Consider the following 22,865-nt stretch of genomic DNA (forward strand, 5'->3'; position numbering starts at 1 on the left):
CTGATCCTTTAGAGAAATACCACCCAGCATGCACTTAACAACTGCTGCATACAGAGACCACAATAAAAAAGAAAGTCACAATTGATGCCATCTCTTGAAATGAGTTTTCTCTTGCTAATCTTCAGCTTCCTATCCCAGCATTTTGCTAATAGAAAATAAATACATCTCTTTTTCCGCCTCTTTCAAGATAGGAAATTATACACTTCTGCCTTAGCATTGTGGTAGGGAAACACTGAAAATAATCTTACCAGAAATTTAAACTATGCTGGGAAGAGCATTCTGACTATGTCACTATATCTAACCAAATTCCACTGAAGAAAAATACATTCAATTGCAATTAATAAATGTGAAGGGTACAGCCAAAGTAATATAATCATAAAGCTCTCAATTTAGCAGCATTCTCCCACTGAAATACATTCAACCTGTCATATAAGATATCATCTCAATAACCTGCAAGGAAGTCAGTTTCAACTAGAGAACTGAGAAGCAATGGTTCTAAATTATATTCAAACCTTCACTCAAATCCTATTTTGACAAAAGTTCCTTTAGATACTGGGAAATGCTATTAATTATTTTCATCATGAGAGCAAATTATTCGTATGTCACAGATACTGAATTCTGAACCAAAACCTGAATGTGTCTTTCACAGTAAATTGTATCCAGCTCTACCTCCAGTATTCCTTTATGTGTGTTTTACATTTGGACCATGAAAATAAATATGTAAGTATTTTCAGTGTTCTACTATATCTCCTTGCCATTACCTTTCCTGGGAGTTAGCAGGTTACTGCTAATTTGAAGATTATATTTTCTGATTATCTAAAAAAAATTACCTCCTAGAATACCTGTCATATTAGAACTACAATATGTATTCTAAATAATTTGTCTAAGTAAAAAAAAAAAGTCCTTGGTTCATCACATTCCCCTTGAAACAAGGCCACCAAAAAAATATAAGTGGGAAAATGGGCAATAAGTTTTTAAAGCTAATGACTAAATACGTGTATACCAAAGTTGAGTGTTTTCAAGACAGAAAAATCAAAAGGTGATCAATTTAAGAAAATAAAGGCAAAGTATCAAAAACAGGGGCCCCTTTTCTAATCTCACACCCTATGTATAGAATCCTACTAAAACCAGCCCTAACAAATACTCAGGTGTCTCCTCCCATTTCCCCACTCCCCCACAATTCCTCCAGCGGCAAGAAGTGCCTGCTCTCTTTGGGTGGTCACCTCTCTGTATTAAATGTTCTTTATTATGTCAACCTGAAATCTGTCTCCGGGTAGTCTACCTACTGGGACTAATGTTGCTGTGTGAAGACACTCAAAGCTGGTCCACTTGCCTTTCTACACAATGACTTGTTAGAAATGTCCAACATGTCTCTCCTAACCAACTTTTTCACTATCCCCCTTCTGTCTACTTCTAATAATATTCTAGAGGCCCTCTCCATTCGCAGTCGCAGAGATAGAGATGTTGCTCAGACTCACTCTTAGTCTGACATATGCATGTTCCTATTAATACCCGGAAACATCCCCCATTAAGCCTATTCCAATATTATGCATTATTCCCATAAGAGTGTTTACTGATTTAAAGCTCAGAAGACATGACTAGAACACAATGTTTACCTGTGTTTGAGCGTCTTCTAATACCAAAGTCCCAACTTGAGGTAATATCGACTGACTGGGCATATACATAGCCCTGAGTCTCACCATTGCTTCCCTGAATTTCTGACCCACTGTCTCCAGGCATTGAAGGAGGATGAATCTTCTCTAGGTCAACATCATGATCAATGAGAACCATCTCACACATTCCCGTGTCATCACTGGTCACATGTGACTGTCGAATATGAGCTAGAATGATAGTTGGATTGTCCAAGAAGGCCATCCTTTCTGTGGGCCAATTTCCTTAAAAGGCTATTTTCTCCTCTTCATATTGTTTCACGAGCTCACCTACCTAGAAACATGATGTACACAGCAAATATTTAAGAATAAGGCAGAAAATGACTGAATCATTTTTCAGACACATTCAGTGTAGTAAAATGCCACCTTGAAAATCAACATTTATCCCTGTTCTGTGGAGCTTAAAAGGATTTAGTCTAAGCTGAAAGGAAATCCTTATAAGCACTAGGGGCTGCAGCTCTAGTCAATGAGATCTCTATAGAATCAGAAAGGAAGGCTTGCACTCTTGCAAAAGAAATCACAGCAACTCCTTACAAGTCAGGCCACTCGAAGCACATAACTACTGTTAAAACAATACATTTTCCTTTCTTTCTCCCTTCACTATCATGCAATCTTCTCATTACTTTATAAGGTCATGCGGGAACAAGTTGTATTTTCCTCAAATGATGTGCTAAAGTACAAAACTGTATTTCATCAGTCTACATTTCCCCTCCTGTCATATGGTTGTGAAGTGTTTAAAAGGGCACAGACAATGCTTTCAGAGTTACTAGGGGTTTTATAAAAATGATGTACCACCAAATTAATGTTGCTTAATGAATATATTTTCCTGTCAAGATAGTACTGTGTTTTTGTTGTTGTTGTTGTTTTGTTTTTTCTGAGACAGGGTATCGCGCTTGTTGCCCAGGCTGGAGTGTAGTGGCGTGATCTTGGCTCACTGCAACCTCCACCTCCCAGGTTCAAGATTCTCCTGCCTCAGCCTCCCGCGTAGCTGGGATTACAGGGATGCGCCATCATGCCCAGCTAATTTTGTATTTTTAGTAGAAATGGGGTTTCTCCATGTTGGTCAGGCTGGTCTCAAACTCCCGACCTCAGTTGATCCGCCCGCCTTGGCCTCCCAAAGTGCTGCGATTACAGGCGTGAGCCACCATGCCTGGCCTGTGTTTTTAAAATAAAACTTATAATCAAAATTACCTACTATACGATCAACTTCTTATTTTAGAAACTTAATTATAAAAACTGCTTCCTCAGTCCTGTTAAAACTGTAATGAGGCCGGGCACAGTGATTCACACCTGTACTCTCAACCCTTTGTGGGGCTGAGGCAGGAGGACTGCTTGAGTCCAGGAGTTCAAGACCAACATGGGCAACACAATCAAAACTCTATCTCTACAAAAATACATATATATAATAATTATTTTTTTTAATTAGCTGAGCATGGTGGGACATCTGTAGTCATAGCTACTCATGAGGCTGAAGTGGGGGGATCACTTGAGCCCCAGCATTCAAGGCTGCAGTGAGCTATGACTGCACCATTGCACTCCAGCCTGGGTGACATAGTGAGACCCTGTCTTCTAAAAACAAAACAAAACAAAACAAACATACAAAAAACACTGTAATAATATTTGTTCTAGTAACAAGATAGCACCCTCTCAGTTAAGTGAAAATACTCAACAAAGAAAATATTGCAGAACAACAGTTAGGTACTAGGCCCTAGAGACAGAAAAGGTTCAAACCCTGGCCCTATTACTCGTTAGCTATAAGATCTCGGTCAAAATACTTTACCTTTTTGAGCCTCCCTTTTTTTTTTTCCTTCATTTATAAAATGGAAGCTTCAGGGGTGACAGGATATACAGGAGATAATGCAGGTAAAATGCTCAAAAAAATACATGGCATGTAATTAAATAAATGTTAGCTATTAATAATAATGATAAAAAATCAATAATTTCAATGATCAATTCTTGCTTAAAGTAGTCCTAAAATATGTCAATATCCCATCTGTCTTAGTAAGTTCGTGGCACATAAAATAAGTCTGTGCTTCCTTTGTGATAGAGGACACTGCAAGTCATCTGAGTGACTTCCCTGCCCCTGCAAAATCGTTGAGAAGTACAAGGAATATGAAAGCTAGATTGACTATGTTTCCAGGAACAGTCCTAGAAGATACTTACTTTTAGAAGGACTTATAACACCAGATTTTCTTGTAATCTGTTTCTTCTAGAAATGGAACATAGAGAGGAAATCTAGCTAATAAATCCTTACAGTTAACTAAAGTTTTAAAAATTGTTGTCTGGACACACGTCATTCTGTTGATGTGTCTTAAAGTGGGTCTTAAAATAAAGATACTGAGCTTAAAAAGAAATTTAACTGAGGAGCATCTCTAATCAAGCGAATTACATTAATCTTCACTTTTTTCCTCTTAATATATTCCTTGAGTACTTATTTTACTCTGAGGCTAATGGGAAATGCAAAGGTGAGTAAGGTATCCCTGAATCAAAAAGTTAATACCCTAATATGGACCTAGTACATCTCCTAATACCATGGGATTCCTTTAAGCATCAAATTTCTGAGATATCTGGTCCCTGAAGTGTTAGTGTCAATCTACCATTTTAAGGATATTGATCAGAAAAAAATATGAAATTAACAATGAGCATTTAAATTTCACTTGTAAAAATACAAATTTCTCTATAACCATAAAAAATGTATACACCACACATTTATTTATAAATGAGAGTATTTGTGGAAGCATAGTATCACAGATCAGAGCTGCAAACATCCTTCTACAGCAATCACAATAAGCCATCTTCCTGGCATGAAAGGAAGGCAGCTAGTCACCAGTAGAGAGGCAGGTGCTTTCAAATTCATACTGAATAGTTCTCCCTTGCAAAAACAAGGGCTTTAATGAGAAGTCACACGTTTAATACACTTGATCTTAGCCAAAAGTCCGAGAAGTGATCAGACATTTAATAGGTGTTCTAGCACCAAAAAGTCAAATGGCAAAAGGCAAAGTGACAAAAGTATACTGAAGTGCCTTCAATAAAATCTATTCTAGGGAAACAGATCACTTCTTCTGAAGATAAGAGGAATGGGCAAACACTTCTGAAGGCACATACCAACTTCCCAGCTTTATCCTCCCAGAACAAATGCCTCAACAGCAGCAGATATATTCTCTATTAGGACACTATGACTTCATACATTAAGGAATCTGTATGATTCATTCAAAAAATATTTATTCCCTACCAGCTCTGATATGGAACTCCCACAGGACTGCCCCAGAAAACATATTATTGTGTATGTCACTTTTTACCTCCAATTACGTGTACTTAAAGACTTAGACTATAAGTTCCACAACGACAGGGTTCATAACACCATATTCCTTCTGGCAACAAAGGCTGTTATACATGGCAGGAGGTCAATAAACGTTGCTGTCTAACTTCCAAGGACTATTCAATTTTGTTGTAGAGATAAGTCATATATGAATGTGCCAGGTGTAAGTGTGTGATTATAAATAAAGGATTGCCTTTTTTTCGTAATACAAGAGCATCTCTTCAATGTGCCCTTCAAAATTGTCACCTTGGAACACTATTCAACTTATTCTAACAAGACTACTTTTCAAAACCCAAAAGAATATTTTAAAAAATCTCCCAAAGAGCAGCAAATTATCATTTGAAGCTATGTTTGATTTCCAAGACAAAGACATACAGATCACGGATAAAAACAAACTGTACTTTCTGATCAGTTGTGCACAGATCAAAAAGATTTTTAAAAATCTAACTCTGGCAAGGATTCAGAGAAATGGGTACTCTCATGCACAGTATGAAGGAATGAAAACTGGGACTTTTTAGAGGGTAATTTGGTAATATTTACCAAAATATAAAACATGAATATTATCTAGGCAATCCTACTTCTAGGATTTGTTCTAAGGAGATAATTGTGTAAAATATTTATCTCAGAGTAATTTGTAATACTGGAAATCTAAAAGGAACCTATAATAGTACACATATGCCATGACACATACAAACAACGCAATACTAAGTAGCGATTAACAATACATGGTAGAGGGTGAACAAAATGTGGTATATAACGATGGAATATTGTTCAGCCTTCAAACACAGGAAATTCTGACACATTACAACATTGATGAACCCTGAGAACATTAGGCTAAGTGAAATAAGCCAGTCGCAAAAGGACAAGTACCGTATGATTCCATTTATATGAGGTACCTAAAGTAGTCAAACTGACAGAAAGTCTAACAGCAGTTGCTAGGAGCTGGAGGAAGGCAGTAATGGGGAAAAAGTATTTAATGGGTACATTTCAGTTTGGGAAGACGGAAAAGTTATGGAAATGGACAGTGGTGACGGTTGCACCATAATATGAATGTATGTAATGCCAATGAACTACACATTTAAAAATGGTTAAAATGGTAAATTCTACTTATCATCTATACCATGTATATTTTACCACAATTTAAAATTTTTAAGTTTTTTTAAAAAGTCTAGGAAACACCAAATTCAACCAAGTTAAAGAGGTTTTCTTCTTGCTGTTTCATCACAGGACTTCCCAAAGCTTTTAAATTATGTACTTTGTGTATTATGACTCTCCAAGAGGGAGGAATCTAGTAACACAATATATCCCAAACTTATTCCATCCATAAATATTGTTTTCTATAGGAATACTAAACATATCAATGTATAACAGCGTTTCACAGAACAAGGTTTAGAAATGCTATTCTACACTTTCACAAATGCTGTCTCTTCAGGCTTTGAATGCCTTCCCTGGATGTTACCAACTCTTGATTCTCTGACACAGCCAGACGTTTTTTGGCCGGGTGCAGTGGCTCACACCCGTAATCCCAGCACTTTGGGAGGCCGAGGCGGGCGGATCACTTGTGGTCAGGAGTTTGAGACCGACCTGGTCAACATGTGAAACCCCATCTCTACTAAAAATACAAAAATTAGCTGGGCGAGGAGGCTAAGGTGGAAGAATTGCTTGAACCCGGGAGGCAGAGGTGAGCCAAGATGGTGCCACTGCCCTCCAGCCTCGGCAACGGAGCAAGACTCCATCTGAAAAAAATAATAAGGCCCGGTACAGTCACTTATGCCTGTAATCCCAGCACTTTGGGAGGCCAAGGCAGGTGGATCACCTGAGGTCAGGAGTTCAAGACTAGCCTCGCCAACATGCTGAAACCCCGTCTCTACTAAAAATATAAAAAGTAGGGGGGCATGGTGGTGCGTACCTATGGTGTCAGCTACTCGGGAGGCTGAGGCATGAAAATCTCTTGAACCTGGCAGGTGGAGGTTGCAGTGAGCCGAAATTGCCACTGCACTCCAGCTTGGGCGAGAGAGCAAGATTCTGTCTCAAAAATAATAATAATAATAAAATAAAATAGACCTTTTTACACACCTTTAGGCCACAGATAAATAATATCACCTTGCCTAAGCTTTCCCACTTTTCACAGCTTCTTTCTCACACTTTTTAACACCATGTTCTTTAAAGCATAAAGATTTGTTTTACTAAAAATGGAAGCAATAGGGATATCCATGCACAGTAGAAGGAAAGAAAGAGATGTCCCAAAATAACACAATTTTTTTTTTCTTTTTGAGACAAGGTCTCACTCCCATCACCCAGGCTGAAGTGCAGAGGCATGATCACGGCTCACTGCAGCTTCAACTTCCCAGACTCAGGTGATTCTCCCACCTCAGCCTCCCAAGTAGCTTGGACTATAGGCTCACACCACCATGCCTAGCTATTTTTTGTATTTTTTGTAGAGATGGGGTTTTACCACATTGCCCAGGCTGGTCTTGAACTCCTAGGCTCAAGCTATCTACCAGCCTTGGCCTCCTAAAGTGTTGGGATTACAGGCGTGAACCACTATGCCAGGCCAACACAGGCATTTTTATTTTATTTTATTTTATTTTTTTTTGAGACAGAGTCTTGCTCTGTCGCCCAGGCTGGAGTGCAGTGGCTATCCCTGCTCACTGCAAGCTCCGCCTCCCAGGTTCACGCCATTCTCCTGCCTCAGCCTCCTAAGTAGCTAAGACTACCACCACGCCTGGCTAATTTTTTGTATTTTTAGTAGAGACGGGGTTTCCCCATGTTAGCCAGGATGGCCTCGATCTCCTGAACTCGTGATCCGCCCGCCTCGGCATTCCAAAGTGCTGGGATTACAGGCGTGAGCCACCGCGCCCGGCCCAGGCATTTTTAATATACTACGTGGGTCTCCTTTTACACTTCAAATGAATAAATATTCAACAAATATTTACTAAGTTTCTACTAAGTGCTAAGAGTGGTTTCAGATGCACTTTGGATACTGTTCCCAGATTACACACCCGTCTGTATTCATTAATGATCATGAAACCTGCCTGTGGTAACTAGGAACATGTTCTAAACACGGGAATAATTTTTAGTAGGTTTTGATGGGCATCACGTCTTAATATAATTTTGGATAATTTTACATACACTCATTTCCAAACTTTATTTATAATGGCTTATGAAAAAAACTGAGACAATGAAAGGTTAAGAAACTTGCCCAAAGCCAGACAGCTAATACATAGAAGTAAAAAATCAAATTCAAGAGCTTGGGATCTTACTCGCTACACCACAGAGCCTCTCAAAACAAAGAGGGACAAAGTTACAATAGTCATAATGAACACAATTTTTTTTTTTTTTTTTTGAGACGGAATCTCGCACTGTCGTCCAGGCTGGAGTGCAGCAGTGCGATCTTGGCTAACTGCAACTTCTGACTCCCTGGTTCAAGCAAGTCTCCTGCCTCAGCCTCCTGAGTGGCTGGGATTATAAGTGTGCACCACCACACCCCACTAAGTTTTGTATTTTTAGTAGAGACAGGGTTTCACTATGTTGGCCAGGCTGGTCTCGAACTCCTAACCTCAGGTGATCCCCCCACCTCGGCCTCCCAAAGTGCTGAAATTACAGGCGTGAGCCACCGTGCCCAGCCAAACACGACTTTTTAAAAGCCTATTGTACTTATTTGTATCTAAGGCCTGAGAGAAATTTCTCCCATGGGTCTCTGTGAAAGACATAAGAGAGCAAATGTGTTATGCAGTAGAATAAACCCTTAGCTCCCCTCCACTAACAACAGTGCTTGTACAACAGCAAGAAACAATCAGTGCATGTAATGTTGTTCAAAAAAATAAAAGTCACAAAATTTCACAGAACAAAGGAACTTCGGTGATCATCTCGTTATTGACCTGAAATCACAGAGGAAGGGTTTACTTTAAATATCTAGTTACGTCTAGGAATATTTTTTAAAATCCCTAGTGACTCATGTACCTTTACTTCAAGTCTATACCTGAAATACTCTATTTCTTCAAATAACTCACTACGAGCAAACAAGCCCGCCCTATACTTCTTCAGTCTCTAAGGACCTGAGATAGGCAACAACACGACTTACAATGCTCACATCTATCCAATGGTTAGAAGGAAATTCCCCTTCCTGGACTTTTTCAAAACACTACCTGCTCACTTCCCTCTGCTCTCTCACCTGCAATCTGTGAAAACTTGTCAGAATAGGCAACAGCCCGAGGCTTCACAAAGGTCTGCAAACTCCCAATCAAAAATTACTGCTGCCCCATCAATGTGCCATATAAATGCTGGCATGTTAATTGTGTATTTATAAGACTGTTAATGGTTAGTTAATTTCCCTCCCACACTATTATTGTACTTGAAATGATTTAACGTCTGCTGAGGGAGTTAACAACATGTAACAGCAGATGCGAGATTTATTTATTTATTTATTTATTTTTACCTTTCCACACTGTACCCCGACTTCACACTATTAGCATTAGGCAAGTTAAAGCTAATTCCTGTACAGGAGTCCTTAAACGTGTCATAAGAACACTCACATTTATTTTCCACAACAAGGAATGATTACAAGTGAGGGGAGAAAAAAAGGCTTTTTATTATATACAACGTCTTGCCTTTATAAAAACCAACAGACCCTCTTTTTTTATTTTTTAACTAAGATTTCAACATTCTTTGATCTAGTTAAAGCTCAGAATTCATACCTCCTGGAATTAGAAAATAATTGAAGTGACCATTAAAATAAAACACTTTATTGCTTTTAAATCTCTTTCTCTAACTCTCTCCAATTTAACTCTAAATTAAATCTTCATTTATTTTTTGGACTAGCAAAAATTGAGCTTTTTTTCCCCCTCAGGGAATTAAAATCTTCTCCATGTGAATATGCCCAATTTCATTAAGCAGTAAATTGTGAGACCATATATCTGGAGAGTTTGTTTCTTCTTTTTACATTTTTATTTCCATATTTTGACTAAAAGTGCTTACTAGACTAAAACAAAAGAAATGATTTATCTTATTTTGAATGAGATTCATTCACAAAATCATCTCAGCACTAAATGAAAAATTGTATAAATACTGGCCTGCCCCCTCCAGAAGTTTACTTACAAACTTCAGCAGAGGAGCTGTGTCATATACATAGGGAACAATAACATAAAGCAAGATAAACCCACCACCAAATGAGATATTAAGACAACACGTTTTCCAAGAGACAGGAACATTACAGAAGACTTCAGGAAGGAAGGCAGAAGTATTTAAGGATAGCTATGCTTTCATTAGGCAGAAACACAAGTGAAACAGTAACAGTTGACATTTACTGAGCTCTTACCATGAGATGTACTAATCACTTTTCATGTAACAACATATTTAATCCTTACAGCCACTTCAGGAGGTAGGCATTAATACTATCCTCATTTTATAGATTTAAAAACAAACAAAACTAAGGCTTAAAGGAGTTAAGTATCTTGCCCAAGGAGACAAGGTAGATTTTGTAAGACCACAATTTTTGAAGCTCCTCCCATCAAGAGGTGGAGTCTATTTCCTCATCCTTGAATCTGGACTCACACTGCGATTTGCTTTGACCAACAGAATATAGGGGAAGGAATGTTGTGGAAATTCTGAACCTTGGCCTCAAGAGCGCTTGCAGCTTCTGCCCTGGCCTTTTCTGGACCACTTCTGAATTATGGGAAAAAGTCAGGGATAAAAGACTATGTGGAGAAAGAAGCTCAGCCATCTCTGTCATTCCAGCTGTCCTGCTGAGGCCCCATGAGTGATTAAGTCATCAGGGACAAGCCTCCCACTAACCTACCAGGAGGCACAGTCTCTTCTTCTATCAAATGTCTCCCTCAGACAAAGGAACCCTGATCCCTGGTTTTCTTGTCTTATGCCACTAACCTCGAAATGCCTCAGAATCTTACATCTGCCAAGATCCAGTTAAAAAAGAACCTGGTAGAGTGATTCTCACACTTCTCCACGGACACACCCGAAGGGCATGGGACAGTGACCATAAATCAAGGTATGAGACAACCTAGGGGAGCCACCTACAGTAACACACCATAAGAAATTTATTTTTAGAATTCATTCATATTTTGTATTCTATTTTATACTACACTGCACCTATGTATGTTTGTTTACAGAGACAGGGTCTCGCTCTGTCACTCAGGCTGGAGTGCAGTCATGTGATCACAGCTCACTGCGGCCTTGACTTCCCGGGCTCAAGTGATCCTCCCACCCCAGCCTGGGACTGCAGGCAAGCACCACCACACCCAGCTAATTTTTAAATTTTTTTGTAGAGGCAAGAGTCTTGTCATCTTCCCCAGGCTAGTGTCAAACTCCTGGGCTCAAGCGATACTCCCACTTTGGCATCCCAAAGAGTTGGGATCACAGGCATGAGCCACTGTGCCCCTCCCCTATGTTTGTTTTAACAGGAAAAAAAATGTTTATCTTCAAATACATCACTAAAATTGACACTTCAGGAAAATGTACCATGGTTACTTTGTAGCTTCCACTACACCCTGGCACATCCTAGGACTCTCTTAACCTCAGTTTGAATAGCAAGGATCTAGTGGAAAAACATAGACTTTGGTGTCAGAAATGTCATTTTGTACAGATAAAATGGCACTTTATCAATGGACAACTCAAAACTCTAAATTTTACTCAAAAGATGTTTCCTATAAGGTTGAAGAACTGTTAAGTATAAACCACACTAAACTATAAAGTTCTAAGCACAAGTTAGAATAAAATACTGTTATTCAGCTGTTATAAAACAATTTGTATTTTCAAAGTGTTTTGAAATAATGTTTACGTGCTAGCAATAGCTGTGAAACTTCAAACAACCTAACCACCCACCACCCCCAAAACTTCAAACCCGCCAACATTTCCAGCTGTTACAAGAAATCTGCCAGTTCGGTATAATGTAGCCCCTAAATTATTTTTCCAATGGGTGTTGTCTCTCTGACATAATAGATTTGACTGACACTTGTGAAAATAGACAATTGTACGTTTTACTTTAAGATCTCGGGTCAAAATGTTTACTAGTTTTACCTAAAGTGAAGAATATAAATAATGCCAAAAGAACTAGACTGTTTCTCAACGTGAAATTACCGGTTTAGGAGCTTAAGCTGTAACTAGCACTCAATTGTCTACCAAATATTCATTCATTGGTTTCATTCATTTGACAAATATTTATAAGGCACTTACTACATGCTGGGCACCAAAGATACACTGCTGAGCAAAAATAAAGACTTTTGGCCACTGCCTTCATGGATCTTCTGAGGGTGGACCCAGTAGATAGAATTTTAAATTCTTTTTTTTTTTTGAGACGGAGTTTTGCTCTTGTTGCCCAGGCTGGAATGCAATGGTGCGATCTCAGCTCACTGCAACCTCCGCCTCCCAGGTTCAAGCGATTCTCCTGCCTCAGCCTCCCTAGTAGCTGAGATTATAGGCGCCCGCCACCACGCCCAGCTGATTTTTTTGTATTTTTAGTAGAGATGGAGTTTCACTATGTTGGGCAGGCTGGTCTCAAACTCCTGACCTCAGGCGATCCACCCACCTCAGCCTCCCAAAGTGCTGGGGTTACAGGCATGAGCCACTGCGCCTGGCTTAAATTCTTGCCCCTTTCTGTTGTCCCCTACCCTTGAGTGTGGGTGGAATCTGACTTGCTTCTTTCTGGCCAACAAAACATGGCAAAGGTGATGGAACAGTCATTTCCTTGATTACTTTCCATTATATAAGACTCCATCTTAGCCAACTGAAGAGAGCAATTCTAAGCCAGAGAGATCTTCTTGCTGGCCTTGAAGAAGCAAACAGCTATGTTATGGAACTACACATGGCAAGGACCTGAGAGCAGCCTCTGGGAGCTGAAAATGGTCCTGGCCAACCGCTAGCAAGAGAAGGAAGATCTTAGTCATATCACTGCAAGGAAATGAATTCCACTACCCAACCTGAGAGAGCTTGGAAGATCTTTCCCTAGTGAACCTCCAGGTGAGCTATATAGCCAGCTGACACCTTAATTTCATCCCTTTAAGAGCATGAACACAAAACTCAGCTGAAGCCATGACTCCTGACTCACCGTGAAATCATAAATTCATATCGTTTTAAGCAGATAAGTTTGTGGTAATTTGTCATGCAGCAAAAGAAAATGACTCCAGCATAGTGAAGGAAAATAAGCCTACACCCCTTCACATATAACACATAAGGCTCTCTAAAATGCAATTTCACTACCTCTTCCCTCCCCATCATGCAACTTCCAGGACTGCACTGAATATGTGCTGGCCTTTGGTAATGATACTCCTTTATTTCAGGTGTGCCCTTCTCCAATACAAATCTTATTCTTGTAAGTCCAACAGAAGTATCTCATCCTTGGTAAACCCTTCTATATCACCCAGAGTCCAATCTATTTTAATAGCATTTTATTTCTACCATCATTACAGTGAGTTATATGAATATCATTTTTAAGGAACCAACAATTTTAAATTTACCCAATTCTAGATTCACAAATATGGTTACTTCATTAAGGTATAAATCTCTCCCCAAATCATTTGTGAAGTTGTTACAGATCCCATCAACAATAATGTAATGGTTCAAATGGAAGCCGGTTTTTCTTCCTGGGAGACATTTAAGCAATCAATATCTGGAGATAGTTCCAGTTGTTACAACTAGAGATGAATGCTATTAGTAGCCAGTGGGTAGATGCCAGTGACGCTAGTAAACATGGTACAATGCACAAGGCAGCATCCACAACAAAAAATTATACCTCCCCAAATATCAATATGAATAATGCCAAGCTTGAAAAACCCCACAATAATGTGAGGTTTGAAGCCACTAAATTTGTGGTAATTTTCAACTCCCTCGAAACTGTTTTGTTTATACTGAAACTAAACTATAGAACTTTGCTACTAAAATCTATGCTTAAACCTTCTAAGGGCTAAAAAAGTTCAAGTCTGTTTTCTGAAATTTTAGTCTACCCTAAGGAGCGCCAAAGCCCAAGCAACTACAATAAAGACAAGTTGCATTCCGTAAGACTTAGCCCTTGGTCTGAGAAGCCTTTTCACCCTTCTTCCCCTGACTACCTCCTAACATATTATTCAAAATCCAGCTCAACGGTAGCCTTAACCTCCTGGGCTCAGGCGATCCTCCCAACTTGGCCTCTCAGGTAGCTGGGACTACAAGCATGCACTACCACACCCGGCTAATTTTTTGCAGAGACAAGGTCTCACCATGTTGCCCAGACTGATCCTGAATTCCTGGATTCCAGCGATCCTCCCCCTCAGCCTCCCAGGGCGTTGGGATTACAGACCTGAGCCACCGCACCCGGCTTGCTCCCTCCATGTGCCCATTTCACTGCACTTAGTTCCTAGTTCTACCAAATAATTAACCCGGCACACTGCCTGTTAGTAAGGTGCTAAGTGTTTGTTGATTTTACTCATTCAACAAATATTTACTGAATGCCTACTATGTGCCAGGCACTGTTCTAGATGCAGAAAACACAGCAGAGAAGGCAAAGTCCTGCCCTCATGGCAGGACAAAGAAGTAAATTATATAGTGAGTTAGAAGTGCCATGAAGAAAAATAGCACAGAGAAAGAAACGGATAATGCTAGGTGGAGCGGTGAGTTGCAACAGTAAATGAAATAGTCAAGGAATGCCTCACTTAAGTGACATCTGACCTAACACCTGAAGGAGGTGAGAGAACAAGCCATGTAGACACCCCAGGGAACAGGTCTGCCAAGCAGAGGGGAACATGCCTCACACTGCTCAAGGAGCAGCAAGGAGTCCACCAAGGAGCAAGTAGTAGATAATAAGATCTGAAAGACTGGGGTGAGTCTGTAGGGCCTTACAGGCCATCCCAAGGGCTTTAGCTTTTACTCCAAGTGAAATGAGGGGTCACTGGAGGATTGTGAATGATCTGTCTCACATTTAAAAGAATCTCCCTGGTTGCCATGTTAAGGAATGAATGAATTAAAGAACAAATAAAAGATCGCAAACAAATCACATTGGCATTTCTTTTTAAATAATAATCTGTTTACATGTTGGTTTTCTCTTCTAAACTCTCAAGACACTGACTATCTTACCCAACACTATGCTGCCAGTTTCTAGTATATGTGGATGGCATTCAATAAGAGCTCATTGTGGAATGAATAGACAACAGGTGCATCTTTCTTGTTCCCAAGGGGCTGTCCCGTGAGTTTACCAAAAAGGACCCCTCATCCATGCTGCTGGCTTAATAGATAGGTCTCCCATTACAATCTAAGATTTATTTTCCTTCTATCAGCTCCTCAGCGTTTGAAGTTTGCTCAAACAAGTGGAAGAATTCAACAGAGTAATGTTTCCACTTACCTGGTCTTCAGGGTAACCACATATCAATTAAGAAAAGCGGCCAGTGCAGTGGCTCATGCCTGTAATCCCAGCACTTTGGGAAGCTGAGGTGGGCAGAACACAAGGTCAGCAGATCGAGACCATCCTGGCTAACACGGTGAAACCCCGTCTCTACTAAAAATACAAAAATAAAATTAGCCAGGTGTGGTGGTGGGCGCCTGTACTCCCAGGCTGAGGCAGGAGAATGGCATGAACCCGGGAGGCGGAGCTTGCAGTGAACCAAGATAGCGCCACTGCACTCCAGCCCGGGCAAAAGAATGAGACTCTGTCTCAAAAAAAAAAAAGAAAAAGAAAAAGAAAAAAGAATAAAAAGAAAGAAAGAAAAGCAACACACTTTACCGCAAAGATCACTCAGGAAACCTAAATTCCAGGGACCTAACTACACGGCCTTGGACAAGTGACTTCTTTAAACCTCATCTGTTCTTACGTCTGTTAAATAGCATGGCTGAACTATATGAAGGGACTTTCAGCTCTTAAATTCCATTCCAGTCACTTGTGTGGAGGAGGAAAAGGAGGATGTGACTGGGAGAGGTTTATCGTGGAGCCCATCTAAAAGGTTTTGGGTGTTTTTGCTTCACATTGTTTTCCCTCGACCAGAATTTCATTGCATGTTTGACCTCTACCACACCTGTGCCATAATTCAAACTCAGAGGTGCGAGGAATCTCTTTTTTGACAAAGAATTGTAATAGTATCAAGATGTTGCCGGTACACTCTCTACAAAGGTAAACCATGTTGACTGATTTGAACAGGCATTATTGCCGTTTTTGTGTTTTGTTTTGTTTTGTTTTGTTTTTGAGAGACAGAGTCTTGATCTGTTGCCCAGGCTGAGGTGCAGGAGCATGATCTCAGCTCACTGCAACCTCTGCCTCCCACGTTCAAGTGATTCTCCTGCCTCAGCCTCCCAAGCAGCTGGAACTACAGGTGCCAACACCACACCCGGCTAATTTTTCTATGTTTAGTAGAGCCAGGGTTTCACCATGTTGGCAAGGCTGGTCTCGAACTCCTGACCTCAGGTGATCCGCCCGCCTCGGCCTCCCAAAGTGCTGGGATTACAGGCCTGAGCCACCATGCCCATCTTTTTTTTTTTTTTTTTAATGCTAGTATATAAACTGGTTCCAATAACTATAAGAGTTAAAGTTGATAAACAATACAGTTATCTTCAGAGTGTTATCATAAAAGAAACTAATATTAACAGAAAATGAAAATGGCACAGATTATAAAAAGGCACAGTGTTTTGCCACATCTAGAGTTCCACGTTGCTGTCACAGGCTATGGATTAGTGACATCTGCTATGGATTAGTTAACAGTTGTCACTGTTAAAGAGACTAGCTATGGGATGACTTTAGGAGAGTCAGTGCTTCCGACTCTGTTTCCTCTTCAGTGAAATAGCCATAATATGTGTCCTATTTATCCACTTCACAGTGATGCTGCTATAAAACAAAATAGAGGCTGGGCACAGTAGCTCATGCCTATAAATCCCAGCATTTTGAGAGGCAGAGACAGAAGAATCACTTAAGGCGGGGAGTTTGAGACCAGCCTGGGCAACAGAGCAAGACCCCACCTATACAAAAAAAAAAAGAATGTAAAAATTAACCAGGCATGGGGGCACATGCCTGTAGTTCTATCTACACAGGAGGCTGAGATGGGAGAATCACTTGAGCCCAGGAGTTCAAAGTTACAGTGAGCATGATTGAGCCACTGTACTTCAGCCTGGGCAACAGAGTGAGACCCTCTCTCTTAAATTTTTTAAAAAGGATATTTACAGAAAGCTAAAAAGCACGACATAAATCTAAGATGTAATATTACTGACTTTTCCTATTCTAGCTATATCTTTTTGGAAGGAAAATAAATAAGCTGTCAAATATCAAACTCATTAATTCAATTCCTGATGAACAAAAGACAGCAACAAGATAATCTAAACCAGCAGATAATCCTCAAACTACTTTTATGTGACTTTGAATAGTGCTTTGTATTTTCACTTGAATAGAGCTTTCATAATCTCAATAAATGATAATGGCTATTATTGTTACTATTAACAAAACTGTTTTAACTTTGCTAGGTATTTTCTCAGAACCTTCTAGACTATCTCATTTTTTTTTTCTTCTTTTTTTGAGACGGAGTTTTGCTCTTGTCATCCAGGCTAGACTGCAATGGTGCAGTCTCGGCTCACTGCAACCTCCACCTCCCAGGTTCAAGCGATTCTCCTACCTCAGCCTCCTAAGTAACTGGGATTACAGCCACCCATCACCACACCCTGCTAATTTTGTATTTTTAGTAGAGACCGGATTTCACCATGTTGGCCAAGCTGGTCTTGAACCCCTGAACTCAGGTGATCTGCCGGCCTCGGCCTCCCAAAGTACGGGGATTACAGGCATGAACCACCATGCCCAGCTAGACTATCTCATTTTTTAAATCACCACAGTGTACCAAACATGAGGATAATGCAACAGAACTGGCTTCGTTCTGCTTATAATACTATAATTAGGGTGAGAATGTTCCACAACATACAATTTAAATCGAATAATCAATTCTCAGCCCAGACATGGTGGCTCATGCCTGTAATCCCAACACTTTGGGAGGCAGAGATGGGCGGATTGCTTGAGCACAGGAGTTCAAGACTAGCCTAGGCAACATGGCAAAATCCCATCTCTACAAAAAAATACAAAAATTAGCTGGCCCTAAGACCCTCATCTCTTAAAAACAAAATAAAGGCACTTTTGCCATTCACAAAGCTATGAGGTAGATTCTATTATTCTTCATGTTCTATAAATCAGTAAACTTTGGCACAAACTTGCCCAAGGCCACGCAACTAGTAAGAGGTGGAGTCAGGATAGCCTGGCTCCAGAATCCTGCTCCCAATCACTACAATATGCTGTCTCACACTTCCAGCTTAAGCTCAATTCATCTTAATCTTCTTACTCCACTCCTTACACACAAGTCTAGGTATGGGTATACAGAGACTTATCAGTTCATTCAATAAGCATGAATACATACTACACGCTGAGGGTTAGGCGTATAAAGTGCTAAGTCATAGTCCCTATTCCCAAGAGGCTTACAGTCAAGCAAGGGGTTAAAGACAAGTATACAAATGGCCACAATAAAGAACAGGCCAGCCGGGGCGGTGGCTCACGCCTGTAATCCCAGCACTTTGGGAGGCCGAGGTGGGCGGATCACGAAGTCAGGAGATCGAGAACATCCTGGCTAACACGGTGAAACCCCATCTCTACTAAAAATACAAAAAATTAGCCGGGCGTGGTGGCGGGCGCCCATAGTCCCAGCTACTCAGGAGGCTGAGGCAGAAGAATGGCGTGAACCCGGGAGGCAGAGCTTGCAGTGAGCCGAGATCGCGCCACTGCACTCCAGCCTGGGCGACAGAGTGAGACTCCATCTCGAAAAAAAAAAAAAAAAAAACAGGCCAGGCACAGTGGCTCACGCCTATAATCCCTGCACTTTAGGAGGCTGAAGGAGGCAGGTCACCTGAGGTCAGGAGTTCAAGACCAGCCTGGCCAACATGATGAAACCTCATCTCTACAAAAAATTAGCTGGGCGTGGTGGTGGGTGCCTGTAATCCCAGCTACTCAGGAGGCTGAGGCATGAGAATCACTTGAACCCGGGAAGTGGAGGTTGCAGTGAGCCATGATCGCACCACCGCACTCCAGCCTGGGCGACAGAGTGAGACTCCATCTCAAAAAAAAAATAAAAAAGAAGAAGAATGAGAGCAATGCTAGAGGAGTCTATAACAATGTACTACGGGCCAGGCGCGGTGGCTCATGCCTGTAATCCCAGAACTTTGAGAGGCCGAGGTGGGCAGGTCACCTGAGGTCAAGAGTTCAAGACCAGCCTGGCCAACATGGTGAAACCCCATCTTTACTAAAAAAATACAAAATTAGTCGGGCATTGTTGTAGGCGCCCGTAATCCCAACTACTCAGGAGGCTGAGGCAGGAGAATTGCTTGAACCCAGGAGGCGGAGGTTACAGTGAGCCTAGATTGCACCATTGCGCTCCAGCCTGGGCTACAAGAGCAAAACTCCATCTCAAAGAAACAATGTACTATGGAGACACAAAGAAAAAATATCTAAATGAGACTGGATACTCAGACAAGGCTTCACAGAAGAGACTAAGATCACAATAATGGAAGAAGTCATTTCCAACTTAGCCACCTTAATAGTTAAAAAAAGAGAGAGAGAGAGCTGGCAATTAAACCATCTATAATCCTGGCTCCTTGATCAGAAATTTCAGAAGTTTCAGAAATGCTTAAAACAAAAACATCAGGCCATGTGTGAGTTATTGCAGAAGCAAAGAAAAGATAACTAACTACCCTTTGCAGTGGGGGAAGCCAAGGGAATGGCAGAAGTTGAGAGAGGGTGCATAGGAGAGGCTGAAAGCAAACAATCTTTGGACTGCCTGGCTTCAAACCTGGACCTGGCCACTCGTGGTGGAACCTTGAGAAAGTAACAACTTCTGTGTCTATTTCTTCATCTGTAAATGGGAGTAAGTTCAGTGCCTACCTCATAGGATTGTTGTGAGGACTGAATGAATTAATACATGTTATGTGCTTCAGTGCCTGACCCATGGTAAGCACCATTACAACTGTTTACTATTATTATTGTTATTATTCCCTGGTCTAAGATGAATCTTCAAAGATGAGAAATTGGAAGGTTCAAAGAGGGGGCAAAAGGCAATATTCAAGGTAGAAGACACAGCATCAGACAAGGCACTGAAGCAAGAAACAGCAGAACAACATGTATTTAGTAACTAAAATTACACAGAGTTCAAAGTTGCTGACTAGCATTACAGAGAGACTGCTCTGGCAGCTGTATGGAAGATTAATTTGATGGACAAAACAGAAGACTAGTTATAAAGCTGTGAAGATAGCCCAGAGATGATGAAATCTGAAGGCAGTGAAAGATGGTTGCACGAATTCAAGAAACAGTCACAAAATATTTACGAGATAAAAACTGGTAGAGGCCGGGCGCAGTGGCTCACGCCTGTAATCCCAGCACTGTGGGAGGCCGAGGTGGGTGGATCGCGAGGTCAGGAGATTGAGACCATCCTGGCTAACACAGTGAAACCCCGTCTCTACTAAAAATAGAAAAAATTAGCCGGGCGTGGTGGCGGGTGCCTGTAGTCCCAGCTACTCGGGAGGCTGAGGCAGGAGAATGGCGTGAACCTGGGAGGCAGAGCTTCCAGTGAGCCAAGATCGCACCACTGCACTCCAGCCTGGGTGACAGAGCAAGACTCTGTCTCAAAAACAAAACAAAACAAAACAAAACTGGTAGAACTCGGTGACTGAGTGAATGTGGAGGATTAAGAAGGGATGGCTTGCATGATAGTGCCAACAAATAAAACCGTAAACTCAAAAGCAGAAACAGATTATCAGGTAGTGGGGAGATGAGGAGTTATGTTTCAGACACAATGAGCGGGCTTCAGATGTCTATGGATTACCCAAATAGAGATCCATCAAAACACAAACCTGAGAGCCCAGGAGAAAGGTCTGAGCAAACTTGGGAGACATCAACATGTAAGTGACAGGTAAATCCACAGATGTGAATTTTGCCCAGGGAGAATATGTAAGAAGAACAGTAACGTAGGGATAAAACCAAGGAACAGCAATAGTTAAAGGGTAGCCTGAAGAAAAAACAAAAAACAGAAGCTGGAAAAAAAAAAAGTCAATCTTTGGCTAGATCCTGAAGTTAGCTATCCATGCTGTGTAAACTCATGAATTTATAAGCTATTACTTTCTTCACTTTCCCCTCACCTCGCATTTCCTAGTAAGAAGTTCACTGCTGGACTGTAAAGTCCTTGAGAGGAAAGGGCATTTGACTTCCTAGCACTAATGCCCAATATATATGCCTGGTACCCACATGCTTGTAGAATGAACCTGGCTGAACAGAGAAAAATGGATCATTTCCCACCTATTTAAACAAAAGTCTTGTGGAATTCCTACAGCCTAGGGCTGCTTCCAGCCCAGAGCAGAGAAATACAGAACCTGAGGAGAATAGAAGCAGAAAGGAGGCTGACCTTATACATTGTTGGAGGAAATGTAAAATGATGCAGCTGCTTTGAAAAACAGCTTGGCAGTTTCTCAAAATGTTAAACAGAGCGTTACCATATGACCCAGCAACTCCACTCCTAGGAATATACCCAAGAGAACTAAAAACATATGTTCACACGAAAATTTGTATACAAATGTTCACAGTAGTATTCATAATAACCAAAAGGTAGAAATAACCCAAATGTCCATCAACTGATGAACAGATAAACAAAATGTGGTACAGACATACAATGGAATATTATTTGGCAATAAAAAGGAATGAAGTACTGATCCATGCTACAACACAGATGAACCTTGAAAATTATTACATTACATCAAAGGCCACAAACTGTCAATTCTTTGTATATGAAAGGTTCGGAATAGGCAAATCCATAGAGACAGAAAGTAGATTAATGGTTGCCAGCAGCAGGAGGAAGAAAAGTGGAGTGACTATTAAGGAATATGAGATTTCTTTCTGAGGTGACAAAAATGTTCTGGAATTAGTTAATAGTGACAGTTATACAACTCTGTGAATATCCTAAGAGCCATTAAATTGTACATTTTAGAGGCGTGAATTTTATGGTATGCGAATTATATCTCAATTTTTAAAAAAGAAAGGGGATAGAAACACAGGAAGGCTAGAATCCATGCTACATCCTAGATTTCTTCTAATTCAGGTGATCCCAAAACAAGGATACCAACAAAGTACCTAAGAAGCAGAACTGGCAACAGTAACCATAAAAATTTTTAAACAATCTGTAATATAAGTTGATTACATCAAATAGACATCAAATTCCTCATGCAAAAATGGCAGTTTCCAAGTCTTCTCTTCTGGGGAAAAAGAGAACTGTCATATACCTTAGTGACCTGTGTAAAGGTAACTAACCTACATTTCTAGTTGAAGGAGGTTAATCCTAGTACCAGAAATCCCATCAGAACTTCTGGCTTTGCTGAAGCAAACCCTCACACACTAGAGCAGTTTCTCCTACCAGAGCACGACACAACATTCTAATCCACACCAGGGGATCCGCATGAGAAGCCCCTTATAATATTTTTATATTAAGAAAACAGGCCGGGCACAGTGGCTTACTCCTGTAATCCCAGCACTTTGGGAGGCCAAGGCAGGCGGATCACCTGATGTCAGGAGTTTGAGACCAGCCTGGCCAACGTGGTGAAACCCTATCTCTACTAAAAATACAAAAAACTAGCCAAGCGTGGTGGCACGCACCTGTAATCCCAGCTACTCGGGCAGCTGAGGCAGAAGAATCGCTTGAACCCAAGAGGCAGAGGTTGCAGTGAGCCAAGATCATGCCATTGCACTCCAGCTCAAGTAACAAGAGACAAATTCCGCCTCAAAAAATATATATATATACACACACACACATATATACGTATATATACACACATATATACGTATATATACACACATATATATACACATATATACACACACATATATACACGTATATACACACACA

At 40.7% G+C, this 22,865-nt stretch overlaps 1 protein-coding gene across 8 annotated transcripts in view; it reads right to left on the reverse strand.

The window, feature by feature from the left end:
• MAPKAP1 (MAPK associated protein 1) overlaps positions 1-22,865 on the reverse strand; it is a 265,377-nt gene that overhangs the window by 229,042 nt on the left and 13,470 nt on the right. For 6 of the 8 annotated variants that reach the window (XM_063697026.1, XM_063697025.1, XM_063697030.1 and 3 more), the window contains one exon: positions 1,617-1,944. The exons of the other annotated variants lie outside the window; for them this stretch is intronic. In XM_063697026.1, coding sequence (XP_063553096.1) covers positions 1,617-1,875 — 259 coding nt within the window. In that variant the 5' untranslated portion in view covers positions 1,876-1,944. The remainder of the gene's footprint in view (positions 1-1,616; positions 1,945-22,865) is intronic. 8 annotated transcript variants of the gene reach the window in all.

Source organism: Gorilla gorilla, chromosome 13 (genome assembly GCF_029281585.2).
Source record: "Gorilla gorilla gorilla isolate KB3781 chromosome 13, NHGRI_mGorGor1-v2.1_pri, whole genome shotgun sequence".
Classification (NCBI taxonomy): Eukaryota; Metazoa; Chordata; class Mammalia; order Primates; family Hominidae; genus Gorilla; species Gorilla gorilla.